This window comes from Mus pahari, chromosome 11, assembly GCF_900095145.1.
Source record: "Mus pahari chromosome 11, PAHARI_EIJ_v1.1, whole genome shotgun sequence".
Classification (NCBI taxonomy): domain Eukaryota; kingdom Metazoa; phylum Chordata; class Mammalia; order Rodentia; family Muridae; genus Mus; species Mus pahari.
The window spans coordinates 6,570,862-6,587,738 of NC_034600.1; the positions used below are offsets into that span (position 1 = coordinate 6,570,862).

The following is a 16,877-nucleotide window of genomic DNA, read 5'->3' on the forward strand; positions in this document are numbered from 1 at the left end:
CAATCTGTTGGTTGCAATTTTGTCTTATTGACAGTGTCTTTTGCCTTACCAGAAGTGTTGCAATTTTATGAGGACCTATTTGTCAATTATTGATCTTACAGCACAAGCTGTTCTGTTCAGGAATTTTTCCCATGTGCCCATATCTTCTAGGCTTTTCCCCACTTTCTCCTCTATAGATTTCAGTATCTCTGGTTTTTTGTGGAGTTCTTTGATCCACTTAGACTTGAGATTTGTACAAGGAGACAGGAATGGATCAATTCACATTCTTCTATATGATAACCGCCAGTTGTGCCAGCACCATTTGTTGAAAATGCTGTCATTTTTCCACTGGATGGTTTTAGGTCCTTTGCCAAAGATGATGTGACCATAGGCATGTGGGTTCATTTCTGGGTCTTCAATTCTATTCCATTGATCTACCTGTCTGTCCCTATACCAATACCATGCAGTTTTTATCACAATTGCTCTGTAGTACAGCTTTAGGTCAGGCATGGTGATTCCACCATAGGTTCTTTTTTTGTTGAGAATAATTTTTGCTATCCTAGGTTTTTTATTATTCTGGATGAATTTACACATTGCTCTTTCTAAGTCAGTGAAGAATTGAGTTGGAATTTTGATGGGGATTGCATTGAATCTGTAGATTGCTTTCAACACGATAGCCATTTTGACTATATTAATCCTTCCAATCCATGAGCATGGGAGATCTTTCCATCTTCTGAGATCTACTTCAGTTTCTTTCTTCAGAGACTTCAGGCACTTTACCAGCTGAGCTATCTCCATAGCCCCTCTTTACTTTAAAAAATATCTATTGATTCTATAACTTGAGAAGCAAAGGCAAGTAGATCTCTGTGAGGCCAGTCTGCCCTCCATAGCTAGCCAGGGTTACACAGCAAGACCCTGTGTCTAAATAGATAAATAAATAGATAAATAAATAGATAAATAAATAAATAAATAGTAATAGCCAAGAATCTTAAATTAACTTCAGGAATTACAATACAAATGTCTCCTTTGGAGTCCTTGTTGTGCTGTATTGATTTCATTTCACTTGTTGTTGTAGAATACTTGCAGCTACACAGTTTGAACCCACAGCTGCTAGAATGGCTTTTCCCTGCTTTGATGAACCTGCCCTCAAGGCAAGTTTTTCCATCAAGATAAAGAGGGATCCAAGGCACCTGGCCATCTCCAACATGCCCTTGGTGAGTATGAATGGAATCTGCTCCTGGGGAAACTGCCCTTCTCTGTGATGTCCAATACTTCAACATTTCATTTACCTTTGGTTTTAGTTCATGACAGTTATGTTTAATAGCTTTTCTCTACCAATGCTTTTGTTTCAAGTTTGTTGATAACCAAACAAAATATTGTCCTGTAGAAAGTTCAGGTTTTCATTATAAATGACACGCATGGGAGGGAACTGTCAGGAATTCACACCAGGTTCAACAGATAGTTCCCTTCACAAACTGTTCTCACTCCATTTTCTCCTGTGTTATTTTATGAGGATGTTAAGTAAAGAGCTTTGTCAACTAAAGCCATATAGCATCTCCTAGTAGTGACAGAAGCTACATTCATAAAGTTTCTGGACAACATTACATATGCTAAAGAGGACAGAGAAAGCCTATGATGAGCCTCAACCCTAAACAAATAACTACTGGCAACTAAGGAATGCTGAGAGTGGGAGAAATAAGTCTTTCCCAGGAAAGAGCATTCCAATTGGTTATTCAGACTAAATAGTCAACCCTGAATACATGACAGAAAATAAAGAAGCTAAAAATCAATATATAGATATCATTATAGAGAGTGATCATATATTCATGTAACAATTAATGAAAAAAGAGGCCATGCATTTGAAAGAGAATAGGAAGTGTATAAGGGAAGGTTTGGATGGAGGAAAGGGAAGGGGGAAATGGTGTAATTATATTACAATCTAAATAATAATTAGAATTATCATTTAATCTCTACTGACATTAACTATACACCAGATAGTTATATGTGTGACATTGTACAGGCATCTAAAAGAAGAGTAGTATTTTCAGAGCCTCTATTATTAGAGCTTAGCTCCATTTAGTAGCCATTTCTTCAAGGCAGATGTGGGTAGCACTCTCCATGATTTATAAGGCAGGAAGATGTACATGCCCAAGGAATAAAACCACTCATCTACTTTCCTTGTCTCATGGATCATGGCTACTGAGTCAAGTACAACTGCAGCTGTGGTGCACCTGTGGTACAGTTAGTGAGCACCATAATATAGGTTTCACCAGGCCATACATGGTTTCATTGTTCAAATTCATTTTCATTCGATGAGGTCCAGTGTAGAATAATCTGTCTAGGATTCTAAAGAGCATTCATTTTCATTATGGTGACCATGACAAAGGGACATTGAACCCCAGATAAACTCCTGAAAGATCCCTTTATTAAGTAAATTCTGTGTACCCTAGAGGGCTGTGTTTTTTGCAAATTCTTGCATCTAGCTCTGTCCCTGTATTCACTTTTGCATATGAATAGAAAATATATTTTTCATATTTTGATTTCCCACCCCAAGCAATGCTAATGCCATTGCTCTGTAGCACAGAAATGAATTATCTAATGAGAGTGTCATAGCTCTAGAAAAAAATAATAGAACATTAGGCATTTGAAGAAAAATTCATAGGCTTGCATATGAAAGGAAAGGAGCACTAGATATACCACAAAGATAATGCCATCCTGATCTTCTGGGACCCACCTGAGAGCACTGGAAAGCCTCTAGCACCATCTTGCTCCTGGAGTATCAAATTCTTTCACTGGTAGAATCTAAGTAAGAGTAGGTCAGATTTCCAAACAGATGTGGTGCTGAGAGGAAGAACAATGGATATTTGGGTGGGGGGTGAGGGGTCAGGGCTAGAAAGTCAGATTCTTTATACCATTAGAATGTTGAAAGTTGAGGCAGTTGGCAGGGATTAAGCACATCTTAATTTATATTAGTACAATCAGGTTGCTTTCCTATTAATTAGCACATCAGAAGTGGAAATTTGGGCCACGCATATGTAGAAACCATTTAAATGAAAGGACAGCTTGAGATTCTTAAGTAGTAAAGCTAAGTTGTTTGGCAGGAGGGGTTGAAATAACCAGAAGGTGACAAACAAGCACCATACCTAGTGATTGATGGGAGTTAGAAAGGATGAGGACACAAAAACAGAAAACAGTGGGACAGACCATAGGAATGTATCTGTCTGCATGCTTCCCCCTGGGCTGGTTCTTTCTGTAAGAAACACTTATTGTGCTCTCCCTTTGGGAGCACATCTCTTAGATGGTATGCATATCATGCAACTCTTTCTTCAAGACTTCTTCCATCATGGTTTTACTTAAAACTCATTCAAATAAAATAAGGCTAAGTCTGAAAAAGATTTTGCATATTGTGCAAAGACATAGGGCACTTTCAACTTAATATAAACATCAGAAGTTCTTTTTAGGTAGTAAGTGGTTATATATGTATTTGCCCAGTAGAGAGTGTACTTATATCCCACTAAAAAAGAAATAGAATCAAGTGGTCTGGCCCTGACCTCTAAATTATAGTTAGATGTTTAGTAGAGACTTTTAAAAGTAATTATAGAAATATTGTACTGGTATGTTCAATATGTATTTTACTTTGGGAGATTTCTTCTTATAATGTGTGTCAGTGTGTTGAACAATTGAATTATTTGTTTCTTTACTCTGATAATAGGTGAAATCTGTGAATGTTGCTGAAGGACTCATAGAAGACCATTTTGACATCACTGTGAAGATGAGCACCTACCTAGTGGCCTTCATTATTTCTGATTTTAAGTCTGTGAGCAAGATGACTAAGAGTGGAGTCAAGGTGAGCCCATGATTGCCTCACAAGATGATCAAACTGTGCTGGTAGTCCTGGTTTCAAAACTGGTAGCCCTGCAACTTGGTATTCGCATAATCATAGGAAAGAGAGGAAAGGTAATGATTTTATTGTCACAGATGCTTACTTAATAGCAATGCCCTAGTAACAAAAGGATACAAAGCACTCAGCCATGAATAAGTCACCAGTTACCTGACTTTATTGCTATTAAGCTCTCTGACCTTGGCCCTTTTCCTTGTGGAATGTAGATTCTACTTGCTTGAAATGAGCTGGCCATGCATCAGGACAGAGATAGTCCAATCTCTGGGACTTTAAGATCAGCTTGATCTACATAGCAAGTTCCAGGCTAGCCAGAGCTACAGAGTGGGACCCCATGTCAAAAAAGCAAGCAAAGAATAAGGAGAATGGACTACATCTTGCAGAGGTTTCTAAGCTTGCATCTGATTATACTTGTCTACAACATTAAAGGCAATGTTACTGGTTCTGGAGAAGAAAGAAGAAAAAGTTCCTCGTTGGTTTCAAGAAGGGGTCTTTGGGGAGCACAGTCTGTATCAGAGAATGTTAGAATGCTCTAGTAAAGATCTTGCTTCAAGCATCATTTTAGCCTGTGCTTAGCACTTCTGCTTTCACCATGCTCTTATGTGGTCCAGAAGGAAAATATACTTTAAAGGGAACTGAAGTTACTGTATATGTAATGCTGTCCCTGAGGCCTGAGTAGCTAGGTTACCTGAATTGCCTTTTCTTCTTCCAGTGGTATAGATATTTGAAAGGAAGGTGAAGAGAATACTTTAATCTGCCCATTGCTTTGCATGTTTTATTGACTGTGTTGCGCATGATTTTTTATAATGTCTAAGCTATGCTTACATTTTTAGTTCTTCCTTATCTTCCTTGAAACATACTAAATATACATACATATTTTATGGCCATTATGAAAGCAAATATACATATTTTATATCCTGGTCATGGCTATCATCATATCTGAATTTTTTGTGAATTTTGTTTCTGCAGACTTTCTTTCATGTTATCTTATTTCTTTGTATTTATTATGGCTTATTCCTCAGTCAAAAGCCGACTCTTCTAGAACATGTGTCTTCCCTCCTGCCAAATGACAGAGTACTTCAAATCCAAAGATGACCTTAAATAAGGGTATTAGATTCAGTACTTTAGATTACCTAGTTACTTTAGTTCCAACTCTTAAGAAATGTGAACGTTTATTTTAAACTACAGTATTTTTAAAGACTGTCCCATCCTTCTATGTGTAACACCAGTGAATCACAAAGCTTTTCTTCCTTTACCCATCCTTCCTTTCTTCTTTCCTTTCTTCCTTCCTCCCTCCCTCCTTCCTTCTTTCCTTTCTTCCTGCCTCCCTCCCTCCCTCCCTCCCTCCCTCCCTTCCTTCCTTCCTTCCTTCCTTCCTTCCTTCCTTCCTTCCTTCCTTCCTTCCTTCCTTCCTTCCTTCCTTCCTCATTTTCTTTCAGAAAAGTTTCTTTGAGAGAAGTGTGATTTATTTTTAGTTTAACCATACACTAAGGAAATAGCTTTGGAGTTTGGTTTTATGGAGGGTTGGTATTTCCTGCACTTCCTGCCTTGGCTAGGACCTGATCCCACTTTTTGTTCCTAGAATCTGTCAATGCCATGAGAACCAGAGCTCAAGTCCATCTGTATTGGGCTCATATCCACAGGGGAAAATGGGTGTGGTACACTACTGACTTCCTAGCATCTAATTGACATTGTGCTATTACTTTCTAAGTCATCATGTATTACTGCTTTCTGAAAATACTTGAGAAAACTGCTTTGAGCCTGTATTTGTAGCTTTTTGTAGTTATTTTCAGAAGTGTAGTTGATTAGGAGCAGTCAGAATTAAAATAATGGAATTCCTAATTGTCTTCTGTAGTATTGACATCCATATCCCATAGTAAGAAGCCGTTGTTCTCTCCATTTATGGTAGGAAGCCATTATGTTACCTGAATATCCTCCTGTTCTTCCATTTTAGGTCTCTGTGTATGCTGTGCCAGACAAGATAAATCAAGCCGATTATGCTCTGGATGCTGCAGTGACTCTTCTAGAGTTTTATGAGGATTATTTCAGCATTCCATATCCTTTACCCAAGCAAGGTAGAGTACTACTGGCATTTCTAGGTGGCATTTGATGACCCCTATCATAGATAATATTATTATTACTGGTGAATCCCCATGATTCTCCGTATTGCCCATCACATAATGGAATTCTTAGCAAAGGTCAAACAACAGGTTGATCCTTCTGACTTATCCAATCAACTGTTAATGACAGATCACTATGCAGTTTCTGACAGTTCAGCCTGAGGATGGCCTTTGCCCTCTGGGGTCATTAGCAAGGGACAGAATAGTCCAGGGCTTCATTTATTCTCTTTTGTCATTATCAGTACATACTTCATGTGAGAATAGAAAACAGCCCAAAAAATTTTTCTGAAGGACTACATATGCCAACTGTAAAAAAATGCAGGTTTTACATGAATTCTCAAAGCTATTGGTTATTGTATTTTTAGGAATATAGCTGCAGGCATCCAAATTTTTACTAAGTTTACTAAGGTAATTTCTTTTTTTGATTGTTCAGTTCCCAAATTCATGTTCTACATATTAGAGATGGCGCCAAGCCTAATTCCTCAGACCTGTTTTCCCAGGTACTCAAGGTACTGAAGTAGAAGAATTAGAAGTTGAAGGCCAGACCTGTTGAAGTTGAAGGGAGGGAGACCTGTCTCAAAAAATAAAGAGAAGCATGGGGGATGGATCTTATTGGTAGAGCACTCCCCTTGCATGCCCAGGACCCCTAGGTTCAATCTCCAGTACTGACAAATAAAAGGGGGCAAAAGGAAAAAGAAATCAGAAGAAATGTACTGAGATGCTTGAGACCTAAGCCTGACTTAGTCACACTGGCAACATGATAATCATGAAGCCTCTCTTTCTCCACCAGGAGCTTGCCTCTGGAGTGCTCTAATTCCGCATTCAAGGGCTTAGGTTTTCATTTTATCCTCTATTCTGAAATTTTCTACATTTAGGGGAATATGTAGTTGTGAGATTGATAATGAGTTGTACTTCTTCCTACCCAAGATCTTGCTGCAATTCCAGACTTTCAGTCTGGTGCTATGGAAAACTGGGGACTGACCACATACAGAGAATCCTCTCTGTTATATGATAAAGAAAAGTCTTCTGCGTCTAGTAAGCTTGGCATCACAATGACTGTGTCCCATGAACTGGCTCACCAGGTAGGAAAGTTTAGTCATATGTAATTTTTTTGTCCTTTGAGAATTTCATAAGAACTTACAATGACATAAGATTATACCTACTTCTTATTTTCACCCCCATTCAACTCTTCCTAGGTCCTCCTAAAAAAACACCTACTTCCCAACTTCATGTCTTCTTCCTTTATTTTTAATAACCCCATTTATGTATGTTTGGAATCCTTTGCTGGAGAGTAGGTAGTTTGCCAGTTGCCACAACCTCAGAGAAAATGATTTTTAGTGTAATTTAATACCCATTTCTCTTTTGTGACAAATGAAGGTACTCATACTGGTATTGTGTTTACTTTTTCATTTCAGAGGAGAGTTGTTTCCTTAAGATTGAAGTTTTAATTAATGTTGAAAAGTTCTTACATTTACTCTGATAAATTGTTTAATAAATACATTTACATGGTTAAACTGATAATCACTTTTCATGTCTCTAAGTCTGTTTTATATGTTTCTGGCATAGTACATATAGATAGTACAGTTTCACTATAAAGTTGCAAATAAGCAGTCATATTTTTTCTTCAGTGGTTCGGGAACCTGGTCACTATGGAGTGGTGGAATGACCTTTGGCTCAATGAAGGATTTGCCAAATTTATGGAGTTTGTGTCTGTCACTGTGACCCATCCTGAACTAAAAGTTGTACGTAGTTGTTTATGTTTTTATATCTTTTGTATCCCCCTTCCCCTCCCATTTGCCTCTGAGGGTGCTCCTCCACCCATTCACCCACTCCCACCTAACAGCTGTAGCATCAGCCTATGCTGGGATATCAAGCCTCCACAGGACCAAGTGCCTCCCCTCTCATTGAAGTCAGATAAGGCCATCCTCTGCTACATATATATCTGGAGCCATGGATCCCTCCCTGTACACTCTTTGGTTGGTGCTATAGTCCCTAGGAGCTCTGGATGGTCTCATTAGATGATACTGTTCTTCCTATGGGGTTGCAATCCCCTTCAGCTCCCTCAGTCCTTCTCATAGCTCTTCCATTGAGGTCCACAGGCTCAGTAAGATGGTTGTCTGTGAGTATCTGCATCTGTATTGGTCAGATTTAATTAGAACCTCTCAGGGAACAGCCATATCACGCTCCTGTAAGGAAGTGCTTCTTGGTCTCAGCAATAGTGTCAGGGTTTGCTGTCTACAGATGGGATGGATGGTGGGGCAGTCTCTGGATGGCCTTTCCTTCAGTCTCTGATCCTTTTTTTTGTCCCCATCTTTCCCTTAGATAAGAACATTTTTGGGTTACAAATTTTGAGATGGGTGGGTGGCCCCATCCTTCAACTGGGGGCAATACCTATCTACTGGAGGTGGTTTCTGTAGGTTCTATCTCCCCTTTGTTGGGTATTTTGGCTAAAGTCATTGCCTGGCATCTGGGATTTTCTAGTGACTAACCCCCAGTTCCCCATCCCCCACTGCTGCATGTTTTTATTTGACTTCCTGACCTTCTCTCCTGTCCCTTCCGATACTTGATCCTGTCCCTGCTTTTTTGTTTTTTTGTTTTTTTTGTTTTTTGTTTTTTCCTTCCGCTCCTCTCCCCCTCCCAGGTCCCTCCCTCCTACTATCTCCTTTGATTATTTTGTTCCCTCTTCTATGTAGGATTGAAACATTTATACTTTGGCCTTCGTCTTAAGCTTTATATGGTTTGTGGGTTATATTGTGGGTATTCTGAACGTTTGGGCTGTTTCTTCAGTGTTTCTACAAGCATATTTAGCATTTTAATTATAGAATTTATAGAAATGATAACTTCACTGGAAGCTCAGTGATGAGTCATCTTTGAAAATACTAACTGAACTTTCAATATAAATGAAGTATTAAATTATATCTTCCCTTAACATTAAAGAAATAGAACTAATAATTGGCTGAATGTTCTTTGCCATTTTCCAATGTTCAGGATATTCATTGCATTTTAGATACTGGGTTCATATTCTATGAATATGCAAGATTTTAATGCATAGGATCCAAATTGACACATTGCATGAATTTGACTCAAGTAACAAATTTAATTTAGAATATATATGTAAATATAAACACCATGCTTTAACCGTAAGGAAATCATAAGCAGCAAGCAAAAATAAATTCACTTTCTATAAAAATATCATTTTTAGTAAAATTCTTTTTATTTATGGGTAATTATTTTCCACATTCACATATATATATACCTATAATCCATTTATAAATATTTATAGAAAACATATTATATTATCATTCCATGCAATACAAATATATCCTATTTCTATATAATCTTTAATATTAAAATTATTGATACACAGTTGACTGAATATAGTAAGTAAAGAAAGCTACTTATTCATTTAGGAATTAAATTTATTGTTTTTCACTGTAAGTCCCAAAGTTAAATATATATGCTTGAATGGAATCACTATACATTTTACTTCGCTATTTTTTGTAGCTTTTGGGATACAAGTGGAATGATCTTCTTTCTTGGTTAACATGAGATTAACTTTATTCCAAAGTGGTGAAAGTAAATGAAATATTAATAGCACATTTACAGCCTCAGTTTCTTAGATGTTTAGATATTTCCTTGGAAAGATTAGCAATACTGTTGTATTAGTTCTAAAAATATGAAATCAGTTGACACAGAAATTGAAATTCTAGTCCTGTTCTGCAGATCAAGCCTTCCTTCCTTCATTCTTTTTACATTTTTACCACTTTATTTCTGTTCTCTTTGTCAATAGGAAGACTATTTCTTTGGTAAGTGTTTTAATGCAATGGAAGTTGATGCATTAAACTCCTCTCACCCTGTATCCACACCTGTGGAGAATCCTGCGCAGATTCGGGAGATGTTTGATGATGTTTCTTATGAAAAGGTAAAAGCAGATTGCCGTGATGCAGTTTGGACACTAAGTTCATTAGTAGTTGAATAGAGGGCTTATAGTTCAGGTGTGGGATAGCTTGAAGTTGTTTGGCCCACAGTCCAATTAGATGGACTTATGGTATGGTTTAAAATCTTGAAAAACTAAATGCAGCTGCATTGAAATGTAGTACAAACAAACCACAGATAGTAATATTTTTCTTATCTTTTCAGGGAGCTTGTATTCTGAATATGCTAAGAGATTATCTGAGTGCAGATACATTTAAAAGAGGAATTGTACAGTATCTCCAAAAGTATAGTTATAAAAACACAAAAAACGAGGACCTGTGGAATAGCATGATGCATGTGAGTGGTGCTCGAAGCTTTGCCTTGGGGGCTGGCTAGCTGACTGTTTTGTTTTTTTCCTGTATTATGGTATTCCAACAAACCAAAGACTTTCTAGAGAAATGAGAGTGACTTGCTATTTTTTGGTTTTAGATTTGCCCCACAGATGGCACACAAACAATGGATGGCTTTTGCTCTAGAAGCCAACACCCATCATCAACCTCAGTAAGTTTCTCAGCCTGTCCCTGTCCACCCATGCATGTTCTCCATATTCTTTCAGTGGTATCTCTGCTAAATTTTTGAGGTTCTCAGTTAAATCACTCTCTTCCCAGGCCGGTCTGCATTCATATTGAAGCAGGCTAACAATCTTTTACAGATTTTCCTAACAATCATATATACAAGAGGACGTTCCAACCTTAGGGACAGAACTTCCCACAAACACTAATTGCTTTCACTGCACTCTTTCTAAAACAATGGATTTAGGACAAGTTTCAGTGGATGGTTAAGACTGGATTGTATCACTCATTTCTAGAGCACTGAATTTGAAAGATGACAAATGGCAGAGAAAAGTCTTAGACACTGTGCATCAGGCAATGCTGAATGATCAGGCATATCATGTCCTTTACTTCTCTCAACAGACCCATGAGCTAAGTGCTATTACTGTTCAGGTCTTTAAATGTGGTAATGGGAAGGTGAGATCCAAATCATGGTGGTAACTTGCAGAGCAGGGATTTAAATTCCATTTCAATTCATGTTTTCAACTGGTCAGCTATCATGCCATCTTAGCCACAAAATGGTCTGACTCTGTTTAATCTGGATTTGTGGGGAGTTTCCATAAACAGTTCTGGGTGACTAGAAATTTAGCAAATTTTATTTGCTGTATTTTTATTTTCTGGTTTTGTTTTTCTTTCAGAGATTGCTTTATTAATAGTTTCTAGCTTATACAGTAGAATATTTTGTTCTTCATCTTCTCTCATGAGCATTTTCAGTGCAGAAGAACACATACTTTGTATTTCCAATTGCTGATCAGGTACAAGCCAGTCACCGAGCTTTCACTTTAGAAGCATAGCCTATTCATGGAACAGTTTTCCACCTTGATTGTCCAAAAGTCAGCACAGTCATGCTGGTTTTGAAAACTTTACTGCTTCCCCATCTCTTCTCTCATTCTCTTACTCACATGGCAGTTTGCTGTCCATGTGGTATGCCTGGACATTAGCTGTGCCAAGCACGGCCTACTGTCAAGACACACAGGTTTGGAGGTGGTAATGGAAAGGTAGATAGTCAAGGCTTAATAGTTGGGAGTAGGAGGGGAGGGTTGGCAAGGCAAGAAGCTAGAGAACAGAGGAACACAGGCTGGCCTCCTCTCCTCAGAGGCAGATCTCAGATGATACATTCCTCCCCCTTTTGTCTATAAACCAGCACTGGCATCAGAAGGTTGTAGATGTAAAGACCATGATGAACACATGGACACTGCAAAAGGGCTTTCCTCTGATAACCATCACTGTGAGAGGGCAGAATGTGTACATGAAGCAAGAACACTACATGAAAGGTTCTGAACGCTTCCAAGAGACTGGGTAATGTTCACAGAGGGAATCTCTTTCTGGGTGGGATACACTCTTTGTTTTGAAGCCTGACCTTCACTCCTTTCCTTTAGTGCTTCAGTTGAAACTGTGTGTCCTATACAATTGACCCTACCTTCCCAAAAGGATTCAGAGGCTTTGAGTCTCTGTAAAGCTGACAGCCTATCATTTTCACATTCTCCCATTTTACAGTTTAATAGGATGTTGTTTCTAGTTGTTGGCTTGAAGTCAGCACTGATCTAAGTAGGCAGTTGCTATGAAGACAGTAGTCACTAACATTGACTGGAGTTGACAAAGAATTAATGTGACTTCCAGGAATTAAGAAATATTCAGTTCTCCAGAAGTCTGAGTTATATCCTAGAAGCCCTTAGCATGTGCCCTAGAAGAGTATTATTAGAAATGATGTGTTGTAACTTATAAAATATTTGATATATCTTAAACTAATTCAATCAGAACATAACAAAAGTGGCAAAAATATGTATATATGCTTTATTCAGCTATGTATTACACTCAAGTTGTGATTACCTGTGTATATATAAAAAGAAAACATTATGTAACATGCATATAACTTACATTTAGACAATATAAATGTTATAACATATATGTATATCAAGATGGATAGAGAAGTTCTATTTTCAAGAAAATAAAAACATTTCAAAATTGGGAAATAAACTTGACAAACTACCACAATTTAATCTATAAAACTTATTCAGCTTTTCCAGTTGTCATAAAATGTCTTTGTGTCAAAATGGAAAAATCCTGCTCCCAAATTTCTCACATTTCAAATTTCATTGCCACATTATTTTGGTTTCCCTTTTTTGCAGCAGTTCTCCAGTCCTTGTGTTTCTTGTTATTTCTTCCCCAGTTCAGGCCATTTACTTTGCTAGGATTTCCTTCAACTTACATTTTCTCCTACTGTTTCTTCTTGAAACAGGGTGTTTGGAGAAACTCCACAGAAGAGAAGTGACATCCATCTCTTTGGTACATGATTAAGGAGGGACATGATGCCAATCTGTGTCATTAATGGTGGTTATTATTTGAGGTTAAGCTTGGAACACTAGTCATTAATCACCTGAGCTTGCTTTTCTCTTTCTACTGTAGGCTCTGAGAAAGACAAATAGCAGTTGAGCTGGAAGGCAGGCTCAGCATAGACTCAGGTCTTGGTATAACATACTCAATACCATTCTGTTTTATACTATCCTGGCAAACGATGGGTAGATGTCTTAAAAGCTGCTTGTTACATGAATAAAAGTAATGAGCAATGTATACTTGTTTTCTTTTAGGTATTTGTGGCATGTTCCACTGACATTCATTACCAGCAAATCAGACTCAGTCCAGAGATTTTTGCTGAAGACAAAGACAGGTACTTTATTATAGAAATGGTTAGTTTAAGAAGAAATATAGAAATGGGTAGAAATCAGCTATCAAGCTTCTTTAGCTTTTGATTTTGGTGAAAAAGAAAGGGAATAGGTTTACAATACTTGCTGGACTTAGTAGATGGCTCAGTTGCTAGAGTGTTTATCTTATAAATCTGAGGACTTCAGTTTGAGTTCCAGAACTTAAGTTTAAAAAACTAAAATGAGTGCTGCAGTATGTGGCTGTGACACTAGTGCTGGAAAGGTGAAGACAGAAAAATCCTAACTGGCAAGTCCAAGGCCAGTGAGTGTTCCTCTCATCTTCCTGACCAAAAAAAAAAAAAAAAAGTCCAGAATCTAAAGAACACACACATACATACACACACACACACACACACACACACACACACACACACTCCCCTCACAAACAAAAATTCAAGTACTCAATGAGAACTGGCTTTTAAAACCAGAAAAGTGGATAGCATTTGAAATGTAAATAAAGAAAATATCCAATAAAAAAGAAATTTAAAAAAGGAAATATGATATAAATTTAAACAGTTGAGTACTATAACACTGAAAGAATAGAGTAACAATGAAAATTCTCACTACTTTGTTAATACTGGGAAATATATGTTGGTCAGAAATGTGGTTCGAATATTTATAAATATCATAGAATCTGTATCTAATGCTACTATTGGCATTTGTCTTCTTGTTTGCTGTGATATAGTTTCTACAAAACATAAATGATCTCCATCTTTTCAGTATTGGAGTTTTCCCAGGTTCCTTGTGTAACCTCTGATTAGAATAGTTTTTATCCCCACAGAGTCGATGGTTCTGAGATTTATCCTGTTTGTTATAGATGTGGTCATCCTCCCAGAAGCAGTGCAGTGGGTCAAATTTAATGTGGGAATGAATGGCTATTACATTGTGCATTACGAGGATGATGGATGGGATTCTCTTAGTGGCCTTTTAAAAGAAGCACACACAACAATCAGCAGTAATGATCGGGCAAGTCTCATCAACAATGCATTTCAGCTGGTCAGGTAATGCAGGCTATGTAAAGTTGTGGTTTATTTCTGAAAACAGCTGTTACTGTTCAGATACTTAGTTTCTAGAGAAGACAGTGATTGATTGATTGACTGATTGCTCATGAGAATTTGGAAAGGCATCCTCTCTCCAAGTTCTTCCAACAGGGGAACATAGCTTTCAAACAGATGCTTAATCTCCAGTCTTTAACTACTAGCTGATATAAAATACAGAACCAGCATTTTAATCTTTCTCATTAATAGTTAAAATCAGGCTGAGGGAAATGTATAGGAAACCTTCAGACTACATCCTGTTGAGCCCCTTGCCTGTTTCTACAGCTTTGTTCTGAGACTTTTTTGGCTGTGATATAGGAGATGTATTTTGTCTCATTCTAAGTAATGCAGGTCCAGTTGTTCACATTGCAGCTATTGTAACAAATAAGAGATTTCATTTGAAGATAATTTCCACAGCATCTTTATGGAATATAGTTTATATAATTTGGCTTCTCAAATGATCTTTGATGGACTGATGCTGGAGTGAATATTATTATTCATTCTTTCCTGTCTTAGAAAGGGAAAGAAATTATTTTCCAAGCTTAAAATATGAATGTCTTCATTATTTAGACACTGATGAAGTTCTAAGAGAGCCATCTGGGTGGAGTGAGGCAGCTCTGTAATTCTCAGTTCCTATGTCCATCTATGCAAATTTAGTCTTTCCTTCTGGTTCTCTTATTACTTCTATGAGCCTTGCAAGGTGATAAAAGCAGGGAGAAATTAAAGAATGCCTAATCAGTTGATTTTCCCTGTACTTTAAGTTCATCTCCATGGCCTATTGTTGTAGAATTCTAGAATGGTCTGATATCCAGTTTATTTTTGAACAGAGATGATGAATTTATAACAGGGATACTTATTTTTTATAAGCAGCCATCTCCCTGGCCTGGCTTTCTTGATCTTGGACTGAAGATCTAAGGCTTGTCTAGAATATCAACACATAGTTTGATGTAACAGATACTAACATGTACCATTTTATCCTAGCCACGGGCTGGACTTTGCTCTGTAATTGTGACTCTTCTTCTCCAGTGTTGTCTTGTATGTAACAGAAGCAGTTCTAATGCAAAGTCATTATTTATTTATGTTTTCTGCTTTGTGAAAAGATTATTACAATATATGTTGAAGCAAAAATATGATTTTCCATAAACCTGTAACCATGTTGTTTCTTCCTCAGCATAGGAAAGTTATCAATAGAAAAAGCCCTGGATTTAATCCTGTACTTGAAAAATGAAACTGAAATTATGCCCATATTCCAAGCTTTGAATGAACTGATACCTATGTATAAGTTAATGGAGAAAAGAGATATGATTGAGGTGGAAACTCAATTTAAGGTAAAGCCTGAGATGAATCAAGTACAAAAAAAGTATTTTCTTTCTTATTGATGAAAGAGTGCTTATTCTGTGTTTGAATATATGTATTCAAATATGTGTGTGTGTATACACACACAAATATATGTCCTCCTGTACATTAAAGAAAATTGTTTGGATTAACAAGCAAATGCTAGGTTGGTACTAAATAGGAATAGTGTTGTTAGATTCTGTAATTTTCATAGTATTTTTCCTTATAATTATTTTATTTCACTTGATTACTAATCCTGATATTTTCTAGGACTCATAAGTAGCACTTGAAGAAACAGAAAATTTCTATTTTTGATAAAATATTGTGAGGATTTATATACTTTGCTCATAAAATTTAGTCTGTTTATCCTGATTTAAGTAGATGTGATACCTTCAGAAAGAATTACTGTGATATTAAAGTTATTTTTTGTCCATTTTATAACAATTAAATAGAATTGCCAGCTTTTAAAGGAGTGAAGTTGATCTTTAAGGATTAGTTCCCACCTGAATTTCTTTTTTCTTGAAGGGAGATCATTCACATTCAATATATATGTGTACATTCATATTTGATATATATATACACATATATATGTATTTATATATATATAATATATATATGAAGTTTCTCATCACCAGGAATACTAGGCTATATGAGTTTTAAATGCTCTGTGACACTGCTCATAATACATGTCACTGCTCCTGCTGTATTCCACAGGACTTCCTCCTCAAGTTGCTGAAGGACCTTATTGATAAGCAGACTTGGAAAGATGAAGGCTCTGTCTCAGAAAGGATGCTCAGGAGCCAGCTCCTCCTCCTGGCATGTGTGCGCCGTTATCAACCCTGTGTGCAGAGGGCAGAGCGCTATTTCAGAGAATGGAAATCATCTAATGGAAATATGAGGTCAGTTCCTACTGAACATGCAGTCAAGCCTATTGATGTAAAGGGTACCCTTTACCTCATCCTTCCTGTTCCCCATCATTGGCACTAACCACTAGGAAAAGCTTCATAGATGAGTCTTCCTACACCACCTTTTTGGAAAATAAATTGCCTTTTAAAATTTGTATTTCCAACTTTCTGTGTTAAGAAATACAACAAAGAATTTCTGTCCCTAAAAATCAAATATCTGGGGAGTTAGAGCGTGATCATAGTAACTCCCACTTCATGTAGTGTGTATAAAATGACTGAGCCTACATGGCCATTGCCAGGCTGAAACAAAGGCAATGGATTTTGCAGAAGTTTCTCTCTTCAGAACCTCTGTTCACAATATGTAGCTATTGTTCA

The 16,877-nt window shown here is 37.2% G+C and overlaps 1 protein-coding gene across 3 annotated transcripts in view; it reads left to right on the forward strand.

Annotated features, from left to right (window-relative positions):
- Erap1 (endoplasmic reticulum aminopeptidase 1) overlaps nucleotides 1-16,877 on the forward strand; it is a 37,862-nt gene that overhangs the window by 11,737 nt on the left and 9,248 nt on the right. For all 3 annotated transcript variants that reach the window (XM_021208524.2, XM_029543980.1, XM_029543981.1), the window contains exons 3-15: nucleotides 1,055-1,193; nucleotides 3,692-3,826; nucleotides 5,832-5,952; nucleotides 6,925-7,079; nucleotides 7,626-7,739; nucleotides 9,788-9,919; nucleotides 10,138-10,269; nucleotides 10,402-10,473; nucleotides 11,668-11,822; nucleotides 13,112-13,191; nucleotides 14,043-14,226; nucleotides 15,434-15,590; nucleotides 16,312-16,496. In XM_021208524.2, the coding sequence (XP_021064183.1) occupies nucleotides 1,055-1,193; nucleotides 3,692-3,826; nucleotides 5,832-5,952; nucleotides 6,925-7,079; nucleotides 7,626-7,739; nucleotides 9,788-9,919; nucleotides 10,138-10,269; nucleotides 10,402-10,473; nucleotides 11,668-11,822; nucleotides 13,112-13,191; nucleotides 14,043-14,226; nucleotides 15,434-15,590; nucleotides 16,312-16,496 (1,761 nt within the window). The remainder of the gene's footprint in view (nucleotides 1-1,054; nucleotides 1,194-3,691; nucleotides 3,827-5,831; nucleotides 5,953-6,924; nucleotides 7,080-7,625; nucleotides 7,740-9,787; nucleotides 9,920-10,137; nucleotides 10,270-10,401; nucleotides 10,474-11,667; nucleotides 11,823-13,111; nucleotides 13,192-14,042; nucleotides 14,227-15,433; nucleotides 15,591-16,311; nucleotides 16,497-16,877) is intronic.